This window comes from Phyllostomus discolor, chromosome 5, assembly GCF_004126475.2.
Source record: "Phyllostomus discolor isolate MPI-MPIP mPhyDis1 chromosome 5, mPhyDis1.pri.v3, whole genome shotgun sequence".
NCBI classification, from domain to species: domain Eukaryota; kingdom Metazoa; phylum Chordata; class Mammalia; order Chiroptera; family Phyllostomidae; genus Phyllostomus; species Phyllostomus discolor.
In genome coordinates this window covers 54878493-54892287 of record NC_040907.2, presented here as the reverse complement: position 1 = coordinate 54892287, position 13795 = coordinate 54878493, and the positions used below count along the sequence as shown (strand labels likewise).

The 13795-nt window shown below is 32.9% G+C and overlaps 1 protein-coding gene across 1 annotated transcript in view; it reads left to right on the top strand.

Annotated features, from left to right (window-relative positions):
* Positions 1 to 13213, top strand: part of LRRIQ3 (leucine rich repeats and IQ motif containing 3) — a 110666-nt gene extending 97453 nt beyond the window's left edge. Inside the window, exons 7-8 of the mRNA XM_028513987.2 lie at positions 3479 to 4202; positions 12289 to 13213. Of these exons, the coding sequence (XP_028369788.1) occupies positions 3479 to 4202; positions 12289 to 12445 (881 nt within the window). The 3' untranslated portion in view covers positions 12446 to 13213. The remainder of the gene's footprint in view (positions 1 to 3478; positions 4203 to 12288) is intronic.
* The last annotated feature ends 582 nt before the right edge of the window (positions 13214 to 13795 follow it).

Genomic DNA, 13795 nt, shown 5'->3' with positions numbered 1-13795 from the left:
AGAAATAGTAATACGTAGACTACTTAACTTCATTCTCTAAATCTAATTTCTCCCTAGTATTTCTTGTTTCAACAAATGGCATCTCCATCCTTTCGAGACCTGAGATCATGCCTATCATAGTGCCTCATATCCCATATTTACACATGTACATTATACATAGCAAGTGTTCAGTGTTTTATATATATAAAATATATATATAAATTTAATATATAATTTATAGTTTATAAATTATATAATTTATATATATAAAATTTATATATATTCACATATATTATATTGGCTATCTGATTCATGTGTTTGGCAAAGAAAATATTTTTCTATTAAAGAAAGATGGCTAATAGTCATAGAAACCAAGTAATTGTCAAAGAATTAAAAAGTAAAGTAAAATTTAGAAGGAAAATCAGACATTGAGGGAGTTTTAAAAAGAAGTTTTATAGTTGTGATTACTAAATTTTGATTGAATTTTCAAGCTACTAAAATATAAATGCATAGACAGAAAATGGATAGATAGATTAATTAATAGATGGATACATCAAAATGACTCTAAGAAGCTGGAAGCTATTAAGTTCTTCATCAAGACCATATGTAATTTTAAGTATTTGCCATTAGGGGAAATCAGTCTCTGTTACATTAGTAAATCACTGAAACTGAAATTTGAGATCTGAGATTGGATAAATGTTCATAGGGTCTTAGACATACTAGATACATTATCCAAAAATAAATTAAAATGAAAGAATCGGTAACATATCAGGATGAATCACAATGGAAACAAATTAGAAATTAATAATTTAGGAAAGAGAAAAATAGAAAACTCTAATATGACCACACATAGCAATTAAAAATCCTAAATATCTATTTTAGATACCTCATATAAATGGAATCATGCAGCGTTTGTCTTTCTGTGACTGACTTATTTCATTTAGCATAATGTCTGGAAAGCTCATTTAATTTGTTGTGTATTGCAGAACTTCCTTCTTTTGAAAGACTGAACATATTCCAGAGTATGTAATGCCATATTTTGTTTAGTCATTCATCTGTTAGTGGAAATTTAGGTTGTTTCCACACTTTGGCTATTGTGAATAGTGCTGCAGTCAACATAAAAGTGTTACTATCTCTTTGACATCCTGATTTAAATTTTTTTGATAACTATAAGAAGTGGGGTTGCTAGATGATATGTAGTGCTATTTTTCATTTTTTGAGGAACCTCCATACTGTTTTCCATAGCGGCTGCATCATTTTTCATTGCCATCGACAGTGTGCAAAGGTTCCAGTTTCTCCACATTCTCACAAACACATGTGGTATTTGTCTTTATAATAGTAGCCATCCTGACAGGTGTGAGCAGATATCTCATTGTGGTTTTGACTTATACTTCCCTGATGATTAGTGACAGCGAACTTCTTTTTCATATATTTGATAGTCATTTGTGTGTCTTTGGAGAAATGTTTAATCAAGTCTTCAGTCCACTTAAAAATGGAATGTTAAGATTTTTTACCATTGAGTTATAGGAGTTCCTTATATTTTGGAGATTAACCCATTTTATATATATATATTTTTAAAATATATTTTATATATAGATATATATAAAATAAGGAGTTAAAATATGTATTTTGAAATATATAAATATATAAAAATGTAAATATATTTTATTAAAATATGTATGAAAATATATAAATATATAATGTAAACACATATTTTATAAAAATATATATATTTTAAAAACAATTTCTCCCATTCTGTGAGTTACCTTTTGCACTATTGATTGCTTTGCTATGCAGAAGCTTTTTAATATAATGTAATCCCACTTGTCTATTTTTGCTTTTATTGCCTATTTTTGGTGTGTGTCACAGTCATGAAATTATTGTCAAAAGTTATTATGACTTATATACTAAAGTCATAATGCTTCCTCCTATATTTTTTCTAGGGGTTTTATAATTTCAGGCCTTATATTTAAGTCTTTAATCAATTTTGAGTGATTTCTTTTGTGTACAGTGTGAGTAAGTTTCCAATTTCATTCTTGTGCATGTGGAATTCCACTTTTCCCATCACTGTCTGTTGAAGAGATGATTCTTTCTTTATTGTGTATGCTTGGTGCACTTGTCAGACATAAGTTTATTGTATATGTGTGAATTTATTTCTGGGTTCTCTGTTCTTTCCATTAGTCTGTATGTCCATCTTTATGCCAATACCTTACTACTGTATTTTGATTACTGTAGTTTTATAATATATTTTGAAAACAAGGAGTATTATGCCTCTAACTTAGTTTTTCTCAAGACTGATTGTCTATTTGTTGTTGTTTTTTGTGGTTTCACATGAATTATAGAATTTTTTTTCATTTTTGTAAAAAATGCCTCTGAAATTTTGATAGAGATTACATTGAGTTTTTAGATAGCTTTGGGTAGTATAGACTTTTTAACAACATTGTTTCTTTCAATCCATGAATACAAAAATCTATTTATTTATGTCTTCTTCATTTTCTTTTCATCAATCTCTTAATGTTTTCAGTGTGAAGATCTTTTACCTGCTTGGTAATATTTATTTGTAAGAATTTCATTATTTTGATGCAATTGTAGTGGGATATCTTTTTCAGATTTTTTTTGTTATTGTATAGAAATGCAACCAATTTTCATATGTTGATTTTGTGTTCTGCAACTTTACTCAATTTACTAGTTCTACCATGTTTTGTCTTTAGAGTTTTCTAGATATAAGATTATGTCTTCTGCAAATAGGGACAGTTACTTTTCTCTGATTTTATTTCTGGCTTCCATAGACTACAAGTTAGATAATCCTTATCAGTTAGTAGTTTTTCAAGCAGGGATTCAATGAGCCAAGATCTTTCCGACTTGTGTATCTACCATCTACTAGGGCCCTATGTTTAGCTCCATCATCAAAGGAAGAAAGAAGGAGGAGGCACATCTGTTTCTTAATAGATGTGATACAGAAATGATAGATATCACTTCTGCCTACTTTCTGTTGGAGAGGACGTTGTTTCATGGCCACAAGGATAGCAAAGAAAGCTGAGAGATTTTGTTCCTTTGTGTGTCCAATGAAGGGAAAAGCAATGTTGTTGGCAGCTATTAGTTCCCACCAGAATTGAGGAAAACAAGGTAAAACAGATTATGAGTTCTTTGCAATTATGAGATAATAACTATATGGAAAAATAATATGCATGTTTAAGTATAAGATACTTCTTTTGAGTCAGCACAAGTTAAATAACTTAAAAAGATAAGGTAATGCAGGAAACATAAGAATCAGTGCATTTCTGTGTTAAAATGCTTCAGTAGTGATTTTTTCTTTCCAAAATCACTATCAAATCACAAATTGAAAAGGAACATCAGTTGGGGAAAATGCTTCTTAATATAAATAAATAGCAGGTTCTTGTGAATTTTATTAATGTATTTTTTCAAAACAATTGAGACAGAAATTAAACTGTGCTTAACACTTATATAATGTACTGTGTTTGTCTGCTGTGTGATGTAGATCAGGAGTCTGAACATGAAACTGAGGATGAAGGACTGCATGCCAGTTTTAGGATATCAGTGTTGAAACCACTCATACATTCTTCAGGTTCATTGAAATATGCTGCAGTATTGAAAGAGAAACAAGATTCTTCTCTTACATATGCCACGCCATTTCCTACCACTCCTCAAAAACCAGTAATTAAAAAAAAGCACATTCCTTTGGAGAAGAATGCAAGAAGAGAGTTTTTTACAGCACCCAGAACTACTATAAAACTCAAAACACTTTCTGATACTGATAAATACTACTTAGAACAAAAGAAGCTGGATAGCCATAAGAAAAAAGTAATAGCTGTAGCCAAGGCTCAAGCTGCTGAAGAAAAAGCCAGCTTAACTGTTCAAGAGACTTTACACAAGAAAAGGCATGCTACACGAAAACAAATGGCAGAAGATAAGAGGGCAATTCAGGCTGGCTTATACCGACTTTGGCAGGACAAAGTCAACTACCTCGAAAAAGTTAGAGAAAGGAGAGCTTTGTTTTTAGAAGAAAAAGAGCAAAAAGCTAAAGAACGTTTATTAATTCTACAATTAAATAATGAGCGTACTGTTTTGACCAAAGGAATAAATAAAATCGACAGATTGAAAAAAAATGAAACTCTCTTAAAAGAGAAATGTCTGATTGTTAAGAAAAAAGTAGAAGCAGAAAAATATCAAAAGAAGGTACTTAAATACAATAAGGAACTTAGGTAAGTACAATTTTGATATAATAGAAATGTTTAAGTCAATTTCATGTGAATATTGTATACTAAATTTTGAGATCTAATAAACAGTACTTTATCACATGGTATATCTTACTTTGGAAAACAGAAATGGACAAATACGTCCTAATATATTGCCAAAGATGATACAACTCAGTATTTCCCCATCCCCACCCTTATCCAATGAAATCTTAATTAATTCTTCTAATTGTAAACAGCATCATTACTAGCCTCTTTACCAGTGCTAGTAAACTCAGTCATTTGCAACTCAGTTTCCCTTATTGCCAACATCTAATATGTTTCCCTATTCATTTTACTTCTAAAAGGAATCTCAAACAGATCCTTTTTCAATCCCACTTCTCCTAAACTAATTCATGCTCTCATAGTTCCTCTGAGAATTCACATTATCCTTTCAATTGAGACCCCTATCTCCATTCTCCATCTGTTCTTCAATCATATATGTTCTCCAGCCTACAAACTTAAATTATCTTTTAAGTTCTTAGCATGCCATTTACTTCTTAAATACATTGATACCTTGCAATTGTCTACAAAATCTAATCTCCTTTGAGCGGCATTTCCACTCAGAGGACAGACATCATGTTGTCTTCCAGTCTGTGGAGGCCCATGTCACTAAATTGTATGCTGTGGCCTCCTTGCTGTCTCCCTAGCCTCACTCTTTGCTCTGGACAGACTACATTACTCACCACTCCCTACTCAACTCGGTGCTTTCTTCTCCCTAAAGTCTAACTGATTCTATCACCTTTTTTCCTCAGATATTTACTCCCCAAAGGCACTATAAGCCCACAATGTTTCTGTTGCCTACATATTAATGCAACAGAGACTCTGTGTTGTTAAGTGAATGTTATTTTGAGGTGTTGAGACTGGTGAAGAGGTCGTGCCCACATGTGAGGGGGAAAGCACATCAGTAGTAGCTGATGCTCAGCTGAGTGTGACTGTTTTCCCCTTTCTGCCCCCATGACACAGTGTGTGAACTGGACAACCACTGACAAAATTTATCCTTTTATTATCTAATCAGCTGAAATGGTACATATTCACTATCACTCTCTCCCCAACTGCTTTTCTAGTCTGTTAGTCCTTTTCATTTGGTGTTACTGCCACAGTTTTTAAAAATCTCAATTGTAAGGAGTTATACAAGGGCTTACATCAGGTAAGCTTCTGAAGGCCTTTATAAGATAATTTGGTCTATCTTTCCATGTCAGTGCTTGGTACAACAGTTTACAAAAGTCTCTTCAATAATTATTTATTGAAGAAAATAGGTAAAAATCACAGTTTTTAAATTAATGGTTGTGTCAACAAGTCCATTTGGGCCATATAATAGACGCTGGTATAGACAAGTGTTTTTTTTTTATATCTTTGTACTCAATACTTTAGCCACTGGAATGAGAAGCAATGCATTTTTAAAAGATTTTATTTATTTATTTTTAGAGAGAGGAAGGAAGGGAGAAAGAGAGGGAGAGAAACATCAGTGTGTGGTTGCCTCTCATTCGCCACCTAGTGGAGACCTGGCCACACAGCCCAGGCATGTGCCCTGACTGGGAATCAAACCAGCTATGCTTTGGTGTGCAGGCCCATACTCAATCCACTGAGCTACATCAGCCATGGTGTGCATTTCCTCTAAATGTTTGTAAACTGAAGATATATAATCACCACTACTACATATATACTAAAATATAGTTAACCAACCTATGAATAGCTTCACTAGTCATTAGACTAGGTATCTATCTTAGAACAAGTACTTGATTTTATTACAGTAAATTTGTCCTGCCATTCTTTTTTGTCCCTCTGTAATCACTGGCATTTCTACAAATGAGTACTCACTTAGCTACATTTCAAATCATTCAAATAGTAATTCACTCCCAGCTGTTGAACATGCCAGGCGATGTAGGGACATAAAAAGCCTTGGGCCCCAAGAAACTGAAAATTTAGGTCACCAGACAATAAGACTTCTTGAGTGAAATAATAACACAGACTATAATAGTATAAGAACTATCAAGGTACAGATTTAAAATTTAAATAAATAGGTGAGAGCAGTATAGGGAAACTTCAAAGAGAAAGCTTAACATTAACTTGTCAATTCATTTTAGTTCTGTCCTATACCCCATACAAAAATTATGAAGATATTCTTGATCCTCTAAGAACTCACAGCCCAGTGAAAAATTTAAGCATACATTTGAATTATTGAAGAAGAGGAAAATTACAATTGTTGATCAGAATTTGGAAAAGTAGAGATATGAGGGGAAAACCTTGTCTGCAGAGAGGATGAGCAAAATTGGAAAGTTCAGAATAGGTAACAGGGAGAGGTAGGAACTAGTGAATATGGCTTTACCCATATTTACCAAGCAGACGTTTTATAAGGTAGAGTAGTTGAGGTGTGATTGCTTAAGAAACATTAAATTGGATTAGCTAGGGCCTCCACATCCCAGTGGGTATTCTTATGGTAAAGACCATTAGAAGTCCTACTAGAAAAAAACAATTCGTTGCATTTTAAACATTTTAGACATGCATTTTACCACACAACCTTCTTTTTAGGAAACATCTGAGAACGCTAATCCTCAGAACACACTTGGGACAAACCTGTCTCAAATGCAAAAATATTTAATTATTCCATAATGCAGATTTTTAAATTTTAAACTAAACTTAAGGAGATTATAACATTTTATATCGATTCAAAATACTTTAGCCTACACTTAGTAACTTTAAATTTTATTTGTTGTGAAAGATTTTTACTGAGGTATCATTGGCATATAACATATTAGTTTTAGATGTATAGCATCCTGCTTTGCTATTTTTATATAATGATCACCACATTAAGTCTAGCTAACTTCTGAAACCATATATAGTTAAATTTTTTCTTGTGATGAGAATATTAAAATTTATTCTCTCAACACTTTTAAATATTCAATACAGTGTTATTTATGAGGATTTTTCAGATTTATTTTATCAGCAACTTTCAAATATTCAATACAGTATTATTAACTATAGTCACATGCTGTACCTTACATCCTCATGACTTATTTATTTTATAACTGTAAATTTGTATCTTTTAACCCCTTTCACCCACTTTACCCCTCCCCCACCTCTGGTAACCACCAGTTTATTCTCTATATCTATTTGTTTGTTTTAGATTCTGCATGTAACTGACATCAGATGGAATTTGTCTTTCTCTGTTTGACCTAATTCACTTAGCATAATGCTGTCAACTTCCACCAGGTTACTGCAAATAGCAATGTTTCCTTCTTTTTTATGGCTGATGATATTCATATAAATACATGACATTTTCTTTACAAAGGATATTTTAAGAACCTAAAACCATGACTCATATAAATATAGAATGAACATGTCAAAGTTTTATTTAACTCATTAATTAAATGAGGAAACTAGTAAGACACTACAACCAATGCAGATGAGAATTCTAAGGGCATGCATATAAACAGGCAATCAGAAATGTCAAAAATAAATTTAGTCATTATCCACTGGCAATAATCAATTGTAACTGAACTGGACAAATTCATTTACATTTCTATAGACATGGGTCATTTGCATTACTCATAGTTTTTCTCAACTTGCAGAGCTATAAAATAGCACAAAGAGATTAAAATACATAGATAACTCTGAAGGGTACAATAGACAGGGCACCCAGTACTTTTTTTACCCTTTCAAAGTTTTTCACACAATTTTTTTTTCTGCTTTAGATTTAAGCTTAACAGCCACAGCTTTATCCTGGTTATATTTTAAGTGGTCAAACTATGTAAATACATACATATATTTAGAGCTTATCTAGAAATACTTGAGAACATTATAGCTGCCTATTTCATTTACATTTGTAAATGCCATCATTTAAAAAAAAATAGTTTGCACTAAAAAGGGGTGTCAAGAAGAAAACATTTGCCTTTCCTGTTTATAACTAGCACCTTTTAAACTATTTACTAAGGTACTTTATATAATACCTTTTTAAGCATAAAATATTTTATGTTTTCCCCTGCCATAATTTATAAACAATTTTCATTAAGGCATACTTTGTGTGTGTGAGAGATTTTTTGAAATAATTTTTCTATAATAAAAATATTTTGGAAAAGAGAATGAAAGCTAGTCTTTTATATGAAAACACAAATATAGTGCAAATCAGTGTTAGGGAAATTTAATCAGCTTCATTTTATCACAGCAAATTGACTGTCTGGCCATCATTAATTTGTAGAAGATACAGAGTCAAGTGAGCTTCCTAATGTATCTTAACTGAATTATCTTCTCTTGTAAACTGCTGCAAAGATACTGTCTTTGAAAGCACACAGGAATAGTCAACATAATGTTGTCCTAAAAGGCATTATTGAGTTTTATTTATAAATATTTTCAAAATAAAGCTAGAGTATCGACAAGCAGAAGAGTCTGCCTAGAAACTTTAGAGTTTTTAAATTTTTTTCTGGCTCAAATACTTTACCTAAAAGCATCCTAATGAATGTCAATAACCAGTAAAGTCACTACTGAGAGAGTGACTTATGTTCCTGCTGTTGGGTGAGCAGGAATGGAAGAAGAAAGGGAAACCATAAATCTCTAGTTTAGAAAGTTGATAAAATATCCACAGGGGCATTTAAGGATGACTTAAAATGAGACTTTGAATTGAAAGAACTTATGCACCAGGTAAGCTGATCATGTTTTCACCAATATTATTCTCCATATTCTGAAAAACTGATGGTACTGTTCAGGGCAGAGCAGCAGGCTGTCCATGTTGAAGTCCAGCGTCCATTACTGTGGAGCACTTCATGTGGCACATGAGGCAGTTGCCCAATTACATCTTCTGCTTCTTTGTGTTTTGGTCATTAGTTGACCTCCTAGACTACTTGGCCATTCATTCATTGTGGTCTTTATATCTTGATTTATAAAGCTTTTCTCCCTCCAAATTCTCCTCTAATCATGGTTAACTCCTAAATTCATAAGAACAACCCTCTTGATTGCCTAACCTAAACACATTTGTATCCCAGCAACCTTTAAAGTAACTTCCACTGACATACAAAACCACCATCATACTTGGAACTGTCTTACCTCTTTGAGACTCTTGCCCTGGCTGGTGTAGCTCAGTAGATTGAGCGCAGGCTGCGAACCGAAGTGTCTCAGGTTCGATTCCCAGTCAGGGTACATGCCTGGGTTGCAGGCTATGACCACCAGCAACCGCACATTGATGTTTCTCTCTCTCTTTCTCCCTCCATTCCCTCTCTAAAAATAAATAAATAAAATCTTTAAAAAAAGAACCATTTAAAAAAAAGAAAAGAAAAAGAATAAACCTCACTCAAAATTTTAAAAAAAGTTTGAGACTCTTGTATATTTACTTATGGCTAAATTCTTTTATCATTTTTAATTCTTTTTTTACTTGCACAACATGTAATCTTCAAAGGTAGGCCTTGCATATTTTTGTTTAGCTTGTGTTAAAGTACTTCATAGGATTTTTTGATGGTATTATAAATGGAATTTATTTCATAATTTTATTTTACAATTGTTTGATCCTGATACACTCTATAATTATGATAAATTATTGTGTTTCTCTTCAATTCTTTTAAATAGTTTTTTTTTACATTTTGTCCACAGTTTATAATTGTTATCTGTGGGAGAGCTATTTCAGTGCATTTTTAGACTTAATCAGTACTCTTAATTACATTTGTAAAGTCCCTTTTGAGGTGACTTACTTTGCTACATGTCCAGACAACATTATCTTCCAGTGCTCCAGACACAATAGTTGCAGCTAATTTTCATTGACTGGTTGTTACATTCTAGGCATTCCTCTAAAATTTTTAAATGTACTAGGTTATTTATTCCTTACCAACTCCTGTGAGTTGAACTGTCCCATCTTAGAGATGAAGAAAATGATACCAGCATAGCTTAAAATAACTTTTCAGAAATCACAAAATCAATAAGTTGCAGAACTGGGTTTCACACCCAAGCGGAATGGCTTCACTCCTGTTCTCTGCAACACAATCCCTTGCTTCTCTGCATTCTGCTCCCTTAGCATCATCACCCCACCCATCTGGCTTTTTTTTTTTTTTAATAAAGGATTGCTTTTTTAAATATTTTATTTATTTATTTTTAGAGAGGGAAGGGAGGTAGAAAGAGAGAGAGAGAGAAACATCAATGTACGGTTGCTGGGGGCTGTGGCCTACAACCCAGGCATGTGCCCTGACTGGGAATTGAATCTGTGATGCTTTGGTTCACAGCCTGTGCTCAATCCACTGAGCTATGCCAGCCAGGGCACACAGCCGGCTTTTAAAATTCCATTTTGCAAAAGCAGAACTCCCGTCTTTTCCCCCATCTCATTGTTCTTCCAACATTTTCTGTCCCCATGAATGCCACCATTATTTGCCTAGTAAAAGGAATTATTAAATGTCAGGCATTCCTCTAAGGCTTTTAAATATGTTAATTCATTTGGTCCTTTATTAAATCCTATGAGGTAGATTATCCCCCTTTCAAAGATGAAGAAACTGAGACAGAGAGAATGAAAATAACTTCTCTGAAATCACATAGTGAATAATTTTTAAACTTTCTAGACTTCGGCCCCATTTTCACTTCCCAAATCTAGATTCTGAGTTCCCCTAGGAACTCATGATAAAGAACACCATGATCTAGTCAAATTCTGTTTTTCTGGGCTTATCTGCTCTACTGTTCTTACCAGAACCGTATTGCCTAGGCAGACAGAGCGTTGGCAATTCTCGGAGCCTGTGGGGCTGTGCTACCCTTGCTGCTTTGATTTGAGCCTGAAGCCTCCTCCTCTTCCCTCTGCCTGTTCTCCAGATTATGTTTTCTAGTATCTTCAGGTTTCACTCTGTCCTGTTACATCGTGCTTTCATTATGGTATTACAGCATTTTATTTGTATTTATATACTTTTACTTCCCTTTATATAAGCTTCTCATGTATCATGTCATATATTTATCTTTATGTTTCTAGCATCTAGGGAGTGTGCCAAACATTGTAATACACAGCTGTTGAGTAAATGAGGATGAATGAATAAATTCTTCTAAGGTCCTTGGCATTTCCAGGTGTGACAGTGTTACCTGGTTCATCTTTCTCTAACTTAGAGTTTGTGTTAGTCTCCTAGGGCTGCCATAACAAAATACTACAGACTGGGTAGATTGTCCAGCAAATATTTTCTCACAGTTTCAGAGGCTAGAAGTCCAAGCTCATGCTGATAGGTTTGGTTGCTCCTCGGGCCTCTCTCTTAGCCGCTTTCTCACTGTGTCCTCACATGGCTTTTGTCCTGCGTGTGTACATACTTCACGTCTCTTCATCTTCTCATATTAGACTAGAGTTCACCCATATGATCTCATTTAAATTTAATTACCTCTTAAAGGACCTATTCTCCAAATATAGCCATATTCTATAGTTCTAGGATTTAGAACTTGAATACATACATTTGGAGGGAACACAGTTCAGTCAGTAACAGAGTCCTAGAAGAAGCCTGGATTTAGTGAGGCTTAAGTAAAAGTTCTGCAAATCACGGCATAGTCTGGTTTAGATGGCTTTTTGGGAGTGTAAACCATAGTTTGCATACATTTTATTGTAGCCAATAGAGATCTTAGAAATATTAACCTAATAATATGCCCTGGCTGGTGTAGCTCAGTGGATTGAGCAACCACCAGTGAAGCAAAGGGTTGCTGGTTCCATTCCCAGTCAGGGGTCATGCCTGGGTTTCGGGCAGGTCCCCAGTTTGGGGTGTGTGAGAGGCAACCCCACATTGATATTTCTCTCCCTCTCTTTCTCTGTCCCTTCCCTCTGTCTAAAAATAAATAAATAAAATCTTTAAAAAAGAAATATTAACCTAATATGGGTATTAGTGAATGTTATAATAAAATTCTGTATAATAAGTGAAGTTCTAAAAATATAATAAAGATTATATTTAAAAAATTTTTTTAAATCTTTCAGCAAACTAAAAAATCAGTGAAGTTTTGTCTTATTTTCTGTTTGCATATGTCTATTTTGACTACATTTAATTATTATTAACAAATTGACTGAATGTTGTGCTTTTAGTAATTTAAAAGTGTCTTATTCTATTACCTTTTTTTTCCCTCTTAGGGCTCAAGAAGCATATAAAAGACACTGTGAAGAAAAATTTGTTTTAGATACACTTAGCTTCCAAAAAGCTTCTGAAAGATTACAAGATGCTAAAGCAAGAGTAGCCATGGTGAAAGCAAATTTACTCCTACAAGTTCCCAGTGAAATGACAGAATGAACCAATGCCAGGTCCCACCCCAGGGTCATTTCGAATTAGGACCGTTATTTTCAGTTAAAGGACTTTGAAATAATACTATGAAAGAAGGAATATTCTGTGTCACAAGATGGATTTGTATATAAATATTTCTAAAATATAAAAAGTAATGAAAATGTTTCTCTTACTGTTCATAATTTAACTTAAATCAAGTTGACTTGTCACCCCCAAAGTTTCCATATATATCCACATCCCCAAGGAACAGTGAAACTGATCTCCTTTATTGCAGGAAGTGTTGTAAAACATGTTGCTTGTATTGTTTCATATCCAGAGTGTAGTAATTCATAAGTGATTTTCAGTTTCTCTGGCAATCTCACCACAGTTATTTCTCTCCAACCGCTGAGTTTTATTAAGACACTGTGTACTTTGATTAGTTTCATTACCTGCTTTCATATATTTAATTATATTTTCTGTTTATTTTGTTAAAACAATATCTGGATTGTTTTTCAAAATAAAGTTTTCACATCTACAGCAGTGATTCATGCTCTTAAATTTAGGAAATTCAAAATATGGATAAGAAGTTAAACATTTCGGTCAACTTTCTTAGTTATTATAAGATCTTCTATATTTATTTTTGATGTGTTTGCCTTTGCATATATGGGGAAAAAGAAAGGGGGAGAAGACACATATAATTATCTGATTGTGATCATAAAGTATACAGAAATGCTATATACTAATTTTAAGTCTATTTAATACATTGTTATGGTATAAAATTTGACAAAGAACATTATTAAAAAGATATAAAATATTTTGTAAATTTTTAGTCACTTTTCAATAGCATTTTCAAATAAATATGTCACTATTATTATGACATTGTTCACTTAATAAAACATAGCTAATGCCATTCAAAATTCTCTTTAATGCTCATCAATTATAAAGGAAGTTTTAAAATTCTCTAATTTTATTAGTCTATGGTAAATTTCCAAAAACTAAATATTTTGTAACAACAGTTAGTTGTGGTTTTATGCTTGACTGCTAAAAATTCTGGTAGTAATGTTCTAATTTTTTTCATAGAACAATAGGCATCTATTTAAGTTCATGGTACCAGCTTCCACTTTCTTATTAATCTGAAGATAGCTAATGTTAGTCATCTTAGTATTTCTGATGATTCTTCAAAAAGAACAAAGGGAGGTATGGTGAGGTGGTAAAAAGTGTGACAGATGTAGGTTCCTGTAACAAGTTAGATAATCTTCATTACCCCAGTTTTTTGTTTTGTATTTGGAAAGAATATATATATATTTTGGAATTTAATGAAAATAATAATCCATGTCATGTAGTATTGTTGTGAGACTAAAAGGAGAAAAATACATAAAG